The 9737-nt window shown below is 46.1% G+C and overlaps 1 protein-coding gene across 2 annotated transcripts; it reads right to left on the reverse strand.

Annotated features, from left to right (window-relative positions):
* Positions 1-1406: 1406 nt before the first annotated feature.
* Positions 1407-9480, reverse strand: LOC149842918 (cytochrome P450 85A1-like). Of its 2 annotated transcripts, XR_016431099.1 has the most exons (6): positions 9300-9480; positions 8762-8942; positions 8526-8675; positions 8176-8429; positions 1791-2345; positions 1407-1713 (listed from the first exon to the last, which is right to left on the reverse strand). XR_016431099.1 is itself a non-coding variant. In XM_090001643.1 (4 exons), exons 1-4 carry the CDS (start codon positions 9425-9427, stop codon positions 8337-8339), a joined length of 552 nt encoding a protein of 183 aa, XP_089857769.1. In that variant the 5' UTR covers positions 9428-9480; the 3' UTR covers positions 8063-8336. The 2 variants fall into 2 exon arrangements, 1 of the variants encoding a protein (XP_089857769.1); XM_090001643.1 differs by lacking the exons at positions 1407-1713; positions 1791-2345 and having other exon boundaries at positions 8063-8429.
* Positions 9481-9737: the final 257 nt, after the last annotated feature.

Below are 9737 nucleotides of genomic sequence, written 5' to 3' on the forward strand. Positions count from 1 at the left end.
CAAGTTGAAAAAAACTGGTCAGTCTGTGGGTGAAGTCACAAAAGATGCGGTGAAAATGTTGCTGAAGTGGCAGAACAGTTTGGGTCTTTGGTCAAGAGGCGGTGATGTCTTATTCAGCAAAACATGCAGCAGCAAACATCAAATGAATCCATTCAAGAACGTATACGTTCTGCTGCCAATTCAACCAGTAGTATGCTAAAAAGAGGCATATCAGAGACAAAGGAAAAGGTCACTGTTGGCAAGATCAAAGTTGAGGAGGCAATTTCAATATATAGGATTATGGATTTTCAATTCCTCTACTTAGTCATACAAGTGATATCAAATCTGAAATGCATTTGTGTTATTCATGCTTTTCCAAGTTTCACTTGATGCATGTCTTTTCAGTTTCGGATAATTTATGGTTGATGTTGTGTTAAAAATTTATTCGATGGGTTCTCCCGGGTAGCAAAGAAGACTACAAATAAAAGCAAGAGTATCTTGTCAAACATTGAGCGATGGCACAAGGTATTGCCCATTGCTGTATTTGCTCATTCATTGTCTTGATTGATGTCGCATGTTTTCTGGTCCTTGTTTGTTTCTCGTACTGTGCAGGGTGTAGCTAGTAGCGATGGTGAGTCCTCTTTTTCCAGTACAAATAGCTTCTTCAAAGATAAAAATTGAAATGTGTAGTACGCATCTGATTGTATTGGATTTTTGCATCTGTGATTTTTTACTGTGTAATTCTTTTTGTTCATCAAATTCTCTATTAATAATGGTGCATTGCTTATTTCACTGGTAGGTCCAAGTTCCTAGAGAACTGGCTTCAGTCCTTTCTGAGTAACCCACCACGGTCCATGGTGGTGGGTTTTTAGCATGCTATTCTTGCATGGCATCAGTGCATTTTCGTACTGATGCTCGTGTCCAAAAAGTGACGCTAATTGGTCAGCATGGGTGAAGTGGTTAAGGCACTCGAAGATGCGTGCTTAAGGTGGAGGACCAACCTGCATCTACCATTCCACACCACACATCTCACTTGGGAACTGCGAGAGTGGGGCCGCGATGCGGCCTGGCATGCATATGACCAAATGAGGTGCTGGTAGGTTCAACACGGCCTGTGAACAACTTTGAGTATCAGCCTGTCCTTAAATGTTCTAATAAGTAATTTCAACGTCTCTATCAACTGGGACAGGTGATCGGAGCAAGCTCGACCACCTGACCCACCTCACATCAATTGCGCGAGAGCATATGACCCTGGGCCCCAAAAGCATGGAGTTGATGACACATGGTGTGCCCCCATTGGCTATAGCGTGGTGGAGCATGATTGCTATGGTCACCTGATCCGCTCTCCTATCACCTGAGCTTTTAATCCATCCCAGTGAACATACTATAGAAAATGCTTACAAACATAACCATTATTCACCTAGAAAATGTTTAGACTCATGCTTGAACAAAAGCATGGTCTCTGAGGAAATCATACAACCAAAATGCATGCCACATTTGCATTTTTTGAAAAAAGTTTTCTAACAGAGGCTACAAGTTTGGGGGAAAATGGTAACCAAAGCTTCGAAATTTTTCTAGAACAATTGTATCACATGGTTTCATTGATCATGCTCTGAGAGAGGAGTTATCAGATATGGTGCAGTTCGATGATAAGGGTAGGTCAAGGGCTTTCTCTGCAATCCTTCTGTCCTCGTTAATTCTCATAATCAGGTCTTTGAGTGAAGGGAAATTCGTCTGACAGTAGTCATGGAAGAAAATGGTTTAGAATCTCAAAATGCAGTCAGAAAAAATTCAGATTGGGAGAACACTACCTGAGATCTGATGTAGCCAATGATAGCAAGACGAAGCTCTTCGCCATAGAAATCCTCGTTAAAATGATGAAGCAGCCAGGGTTCCTGAAACGGTATATTCTTGGACAAAAGAAGATTTTGACCATCTCTTACAGTCGAGTTGGATTATAAATTGCCACTTTCAAGAACATGGTTATGTATTCCTAGGTCAGATGAATCAATAGCAAGAAGGAACACGGGTTGATGGACTCCAAGTTTAGCTAAGGACTGCCAGAAAATACATGGAGTAAGGGCAAGGTTGGGAAAGCAGCTGCAAGAAACCATAGAGGCTCCATTGAATTTTTTTTATAAGCCAAATAGCTAGCTATTTTAAGCATATTAATTGGTCTAGGAGATGAGAGAAACCATGAGTTTTCTTAGCTGTCACTGTCATCACTTCATCCCAGGTTAGTGGTCTGAACCAGCGATGCATAGAATCTTTTATAGAAAATAGTATATACACATCATGGCTTTGTAGTCGTCCCAGGTTAGTGGTTCCCCTGTTGCTTTTGTTCTTCTAATTGCCAAGTGTTCTTCCTGCAGTAAAACAATCATGGATAGAAGGACAAAAAGTTCAGTATTGCAGCAATAACTTTGGAGAAATTTTCTCACAATTAAATAGTTAAAGCCAGATGAAAAAAAAACTTCTACTGTCAAAAAATCAGAACGCACGATTTCTAGCTCTATTACCAATTCCCCATGACAAAAAAACAAAAATACCAACAATCACAATGACTGGTTTTAGTTGATCAAATGACTATTTGGTCCATCAAAAAAAAACAATGCAAAAGAAACAAAATGTTTGCCAATTGATAAGGAGAATCTTAAAAATTCAATAAAATAAGCTCACAAAGGCTTCTAGCCGACCCCATATGGTTGTGATAAGGCATGATTATGAATAGATGATGACATAAGAAAGTTTCTCTATTTAAGAAGAAATATATTTTTAACTAATAATGTAACGGCCCAAAATCATGGACTTGAAACCTTTTATGAAAAAGGTTGAAAGCTTTGAAATCAATTATTTATCAGAGTTTAAAACAGAAGTTCAGCGGAAGATCAGGTTCAAAACAACAAATCCCTAGACCTTGAGCACATTACAACCAAAAACCAGATTCCCCCTTACAAACCGATTGCAGTTCAAATATATATTTTATTGAAATGAAAAGAAGAACCACATTTTGGTAATACAGTTTTAGAAATGCAGAATCATAATCAAAAGAGATGCTTTCAAAGAAACCTTATACCGCATCTATCAAAAGTATCCCCAGGAGCACAACGTCAGGAAAGGGCATTGCCTTGAATGCATCGCGTCATCATGTCATCGCAAGCTGTCTCAACCTGTTCACCACCTGCCCATGAAAATGGGTCAGTCACACAACAGACTAGTAGGGGTGCAAAGGACAAGAAAGAGCAGAAGCTGCAATAAGTAAGATAAACGTTAGCCCAAGCAAAAACAAGCAAGACTAACAGATCTAACCAAATGTGCTGTGGAGTAAGCAAAGCTCCAGTAAAGCAGACAGCTACTTAAAAGAGCAGGAAGGATCAGAGTGCTTGAACATACAACTATAGCAATCTCACAAATATAATAGGTGAAGAGTAACTAACTCTATCCACCAGCCAAGCAAAAGCAATTGCAAAAGGCAGGTATTCATAACAACATTCGAAATAAATACAAGTACCATTATATGGTTCAGCCTATCGGCCAGCAACTACATTGATCGTGAGGCACAAGCTATTGCATCACAAGCAATTTGTAAGCTACACAGGATAAGCAATCAACTAGTATGAGAAGCTAGTTATCACCAAGCACAGAACTGCGTAAGCAGTTTAACCAACAAGGGTAACGCTTCGACAGGCGTACCTAGCTCAACGAGTAGCATACCTAACTACCGAGCTAACAAGCAAGCAAGCAATGCACGTCACAATATGCATATCTCAAGATCATGTGCATAAGTTATATCTTGTCTCATTACTGAGCAGGCCGTTGTGGGTACGCACAAGGCAAAACGTAGAAACAGCCGAGATCGATTCGGGGGTCCATTATGCTATGTATTTTATTATACCCCGAATGACTGACTGAGTCCGCTTCCTAAGGGGACGGTCTGTGACCAAGAGAGTAAATCCCCAAAGGCAAACAAAGGCCCAATGGATGCGCATCCGTACTTCTGCAGAAGTGGCCCAAAGGATTTCCCCTAACCTCCGATGACTGGGGAAGGTCGGATCTTTGCCCGAGATTGCCATATATGACTGTCCATCGGAGTTTTGTACCATCCATCCTCTCTCTTGATGAACCGTTCCGAATGAGCACGACGGAGGGTTTCTTAACCGTCGTCCCATTCTCATGCTCTGGTCTTTCAACCCAATCGAGCATCTTGCCTGTGAAGGCGCATGATTATTATTTAGGTGAGTTATACGCGCCATTGCGCGTTCGAGACAAGCACACAATTCACATCTTACTCACAGCAGTATACATCGTAACTATTCACATATACAATCATGATAAAAAGGGGGTCAATCCTCAGTGAGGGTAGAAACATCACTCTTGTGATCTCAAACACATGCCATTGCATGTTCGAGGCAGACATAGGCCTCTCATCCTACTCATCGTAGTACGCAACATACCTGTTCAAAAGTACAACCACGATAAAAAGGGTATGGATCTCTCGCAGGAAATCCCAAAGCTTCTACTTTATAGAAACCCGCAGTGAACTCATTCGAGTTCCAACTGATCGTGCTCGGGTCCTTTAGACAATTGCGAGCAACCCGCCTATTAGGCGAAAGCAACATAACAGGATTAGCTTAATGTGTCAATACACGCTTAGAGGTTACTGTAGACCTCTCGTTCTGCTCTCGTAGCCCAAACATATCGTATGTGACTAAGGGTACAACTACAAGAGGAGGGACATGGATCCTTCGTAAAAGATCCAACAATACCTTCACGAAGGAAGGCACCACAATCATGGTTGAACCAGAAAGCCTAGAAACTAGGTCTCGCATCAAAGGTGAGGTAGCGCCGATCTAGCGATGGCGCAAGTACCTCGCCAGGATTCCCGCCCCTACTCGTGCACAGGCTTCTAAACCAGGCTATCTGAGTCAAATCGAATAGGTGAACTAAGGTTGTAACACACCTATCCCGAATGCACCGCTTTGGGAGATCTGGCCGCTATCACTTTACAAGCTATACATTCCTGAAAATAGGATCGCACCTAAGACGATGTCTTTTGAGAACTGAAGTACATAAGTGCGTGCCGTGGCTTGTAAGCCAAGTGAAACGATATACACTATACATTCGAAGTTGCACGCAGGGAGTGCAAGCTGACAAGAGGCAAACGCATGCACATACTAATACAAAGGCAAAACGAAGGACAAGACTCAGTGGGCGAAACCGTACCGCGAGGGTAGAACGCTAAAGCTCCACACGAGGTATGAGATCATACCTCGATCATCGTAACGCACAAGCAGGCAAACACGTAAGCAACTCGTGAGGTAAGAGATCCTATACTGACCACGCGAGTGTAAAGGACGACTCACGAGGCATGGGGTTGCACCTCGATAGATCAATAAGCGCAAGTAAGAAAAGGAGCATGCGACAAAGATAGGATACATGCACGAACAAGGCATATGCACGAAGCGCAGCAACAAGGTAAAGACGAATACATACAAAAGGTAAGTGCAAGAGCAAGCACGACAGCACAGGAAAGTAAAATACGAAGAGTAAAGCAGAAGCAAAGCCATGGCGCATAAAGCACAGGGCAACAAGTAAAAACAAGAAGTAAAGTGCAAGAACGTAAAGAAGGACCAGGCATCCTGGAGAACAAGGCAAGCATAAGCAAGTAAATGCCAAGGCGCAAAGCGCGGGGCAACAGAAAAGTAAAGTGCGAGAAAGTAGGGAGGACAAGGATCGCGAAACCGCGTCCTTGAGTTAAAAGACATGGAATGTAAAGACAGGAATGAAAAGCCTAGGCACATATAGCGCGGCGGCGACAGAAAGGAAAGTGCAAGAAAGTAAAGAGGACAAAGATCGCGAAACCGCGTCCTTGAAGGTAAAGACATACGTATATATATTATACGTATACATATATCATCCTCTTTTAGTTATCTTTCTTATTTTAGCGTTTATCAGTTCATTGTCCTTTCACACAAGAATCCCCTACCTTAAGGGCTGCGGTTCCTCGTACGCATGCAACGTAGGCAAACAAGAGCTCGAGCCACAGAGGGCGAGCTAGATCCTCCGTTCAACCTGGAGAGCTTAGATAGTTAGCATATGCCGAAATAAACAAGCAACACAAGGCAGCAAGGCCTCCTTGCCGGCAGGAGGCAGATGCAGAAACTCTGCATCCTGCAGACAAGGGTGCCAGAGGCAGGGGCCTCAGCCCTGCTTGGCAAAAGCTGCAGAGGCAGGGAGCAGGAGCTCCCTGTCTGCCAGCACAAAGAAAGGCAGGGGAGGGAGCAGAAGCTCCCTGCCACAACAAGGCGGGGGGGGGGGGGACACCCCCTGTCAGAACACGAGACAGGGGCGCAGCCCCCCTGCCGACAGCAAGAACAAGGCAAGGGGGCAAAGCCCCTTGCCAGAGAACAAAGATGCACACAGGGAAGCAGGGGGGGCTTCGCCCCCTGCTGGCATGATGCAGGAGGCAGGGGGACAGAACCCCCTGCCGAAGAGCAACAGAGGGTGCAGGGGGACTCCGCCCCCTGCAGGGGAAACAACAGGAGAGCAGGGGGCTTCAACCCCTGCTGAGGAAAAACAGAAGGCAGGGGAGGAGCCTCTCCCCCTACCAGAAACAACAAGGGAGCAGGGGGGCTCGCCCCCTGCCAGAAAACAAATGCAGGGGGCCTCGCCCCCTGCAGGCAAACACAAAAAGGAACAGGGGGGAGGGACCCCCTGTCAACAAAACAAATGGCAGGGGGACGGAACCCACTACCAGCACAACAAGGATGGCAGGGGGAAGCCGAGCCCCCTGCCGACAAAGAAAAAGAGGCAGGGGGCCGATCCCCCTACCGAGAAGCAACGGAGGGCAGGGGGAGCCCCCCCCCCCCCCCTACCAGAAAACGATAGGAGTGCAGGGGGGATCGCCCCCTACCGGGAAACAATCACAAAGGTAGGGGGGGGCGCCCCCTACCGAGAACAAAGAAAGAGTGACAGGGGGCGGAACCCCCTGCCAAGAAGGGTCAACGACAGGGGACTCAACCCCCTGTCGACCATCAGCAAACAGGGAGGCAGGGGGGTTTTAACCCCCTGCCAACAAGTGGTGACGACAGGGGGCTCAGCCCCCCTGTCGATCCACCCTGCACAAAGGAGAACAAAGGGGAGGGTTATACCTCCGAAAAATCGCAGCAAACGGGGCCGTCGGAGGCTGGCGTCGACTGAGGTCACCGAACGGAGGGTGGTGTTGCCGAAGTCGGAAGGCTGTCGCCGGCACACGGGGTCCCTGGCACCACCGATGGCCAGACAAGGAGGGGACGAGCGGCGACCGGCGGCGAGTCGCCGGCACTCGGCGACTGCAGGGAGGAAAAGCAGAGGGGTGACCGATGGCGACGAAACCTCGCTCGAAGGGTGAGAGGCGAAGAGGTGGTGGCCGTGCTTGCAGGATACCGGTGCTCGGGGGGTCGTCGGTGGCTCCCACGACACAGGGAACGAAAAGGGGGGGTTCTGCCGGAGCTAAAAGGCCGTCGGTGGCCGGCGCAGGGAGCAGAACAAGGGGGATGCTGAGGCTGCCGACTGTCGAAGGTCGCCGGCGCTCGAAGGCCACTGGGTCATCGGAACTCAAAGGGGAGGCGAAGAGGGGAGTGCTCGCACCGTCGGGAGGCCGCAGGGAGGATCGCCGGTCGTCAGGGAGGCTGCTGGACGAAATCACTCGCCGGCGTCTCCGATCGCCGGCGGCAGCGTGAGGGGCGGGAGATCGGAGCAGAGGAGAGAGAGAAGGGGCGAGGGTTTTACCCCTCGCCCGAGACACCTGCGTCTTTTTAAAAGACGCAGGTTCTCGAGAGTTCGAGAACCCGGGTCCGGGTTGAGCTCGGGTCCGGCCCGGATCCGGGCCCGACACAGGGGTCAGACCCTGACTTGTGTCCGACACGTGCCGGGCACGTGTCTGACACGAGTTAGACGCGATTTTTTTTTTCACGGGCTTTACAAATAATACCAACTATTTTGCCTCAGGTACTTTAGGACATCCAATCCACCCCCAAAGAACCAAGTATAGAACAAAGAAAAGAAGAAGAAGAAAATATTATGGCACTTTTCTGAAAAAAAAGAAAAAAGAAAAAAGAAAAAATGGATAGGAAGACATGGAAGCAACATTGGTTCAACCATTGCACAATTGTAAATTCAAAAATAAATTTCAAACAAATTAGCTCGATTCCTCACCCTAAGCTGGCAAAGTGCTCTGGGGTTATCATGTAGATAGTTGACAGCCATCATGGTGGTGGTGGTGGAAACGGTTTCATAACTAGCATAGATGATTGCAATAATCAAATCAAGAATTTGATCGTCAGTAAGTCTGTACTTGACTTTCTCATCATCTGTCGTTAGTACAGTTCCAAGCATGTCATCATAGGTAGCTTGGAAGCTCTTCTTTCTTCAATGAGTTTCCCCAGAAATTTAAGAATGTTCTCCCTTGCCTATTAACAAAAACACAAACAGAACATAACCCAGTTCAGATGAGTATGAAAACTAACTTGCAACAGAACATGCAAATCTGAGAAATAGGATCACACCTGAAATCCACGACGATAGTTTGTCCCAGGAAGATTGATTGGCATCGACAGAGTCCTCTCAACCAATTTATAGAACTCAGGCCTGAAGGCGTCTGCTACTACACCAGGAGAGATACCAGCGACTTGCTTGAGTGACAAAAAAAATGCCATCTACACATGAAACAGAGAACTCGAGTCAGCAATATATTTGTTATTGAGACAATACCAATTTAAGAGCATATGAAGATTCTTCATACCTCTTTGGTTTGCACTTGAATATCAAGTATGTTGCCACTCCAGTTATGGATATGGGATCTCATGAAACTGTCAATGTCTTTCAGAGGGACATCTCTGATCATGTTGGTGTTGATGAGGGCAAGCATTGCGCCTCTCATGGTCTTATGAAGGGACACAGGGATTGCCGCAATGTTCCATTTTCTGTAAATGCACAGCGACGAGGCGTATATCAATCCAATCGATATTTGCATACCCTTAAACAAACAACAAACAACAAACAAATTCCATTATCTGAATCCTGTTGCCCTAAAAACAAGATTCCGAGACCCCTTGATTCGCGGCAACCATTCGATCTCCAACAAGGCGATAAAAAAATTCAAAAAATTCCATCATCTAAACCAACCGACAATGATCTTTTGCATCACCATTACCATACATACAAACATAAAGAAAACCATTATAATTGATGGAAAAAGAAAATAAAATAAAAGAACATTTTTTGATAAATAAAACAGGAAAATGGAAATCTCAAAAAAAAAAAGGAGGTGATGGAGCTACCCTTTGCTGCGAGATCCCTCCTTCCATTCTCTGATTCCATTGCAGAAACCGCCGGCCTGCGCGTTTTCACCTCCACACCAGAGATAAGAGAACGAGAAACGAGAGAGACCATCGAGGGCTTCCAGCATCTCGGCGCATCTCCACCTCTACAACATCGAGAGAGACGAGAAAGGGGCTGCGCGTCTCCACCTCCACCACAGCGAGAGAGAAGACCGCCAAGACAGAGACGAGAGAGGGACCCCGAAAGGCTGGCGGTTTGTAGGGTTTCGTACACTTTTTTTAATTACTTTTTTCATTAAAAAATTTGAGGGAAAACTCAGCACTTAACGGAAACGTTAAGTGCCACGTGGCATTCATCCGAAACCTACAATGGTCGGCCACGATTTTAGCATGAGCAAAAGATTCATGTTCAGAATGACCTGATCTGCTTCCAATCAG

The sequence above is a fragment of the Nuphar pumila genome, chromosome 3 (assembly GCF_984573655.1).
Source record: "Nuphar pumila chromosome 3, dmNupPumi1.hap1.1, whole genome shotgun sequence".
Classification (NCBI taxonomy): Eukaryota; Viridiplantae; Streptophyta; class Magnoliopsida; order Nymphaeales; family Nymphaeaceae; genus Nuphar; species Nuphar pumila.

Coding starts and splice junctions, on each gene's coding strand:
- LOC149842918 (XM_090001643.1), bottom strand. CDS start 9,427: ATGCTGGAAGCCCTCGATGGTCTCTCTCGTTTCTCGTTCTCTTATCTC. Junction 8,943..9,299: donor GAGGGATCTCGCAGCAAAGG/GTAGCTCCATCA, acceptor GTGCATTTACAG/AAAATGGAACATTGCGGCAA. Junction 8,430..8,525: donor ACTATCGTCGTGGATTTCAG/GTGTGATCCTAT, acceptor TTTTGTTAATAG/GCAAGGGAGAACATTCTTAA.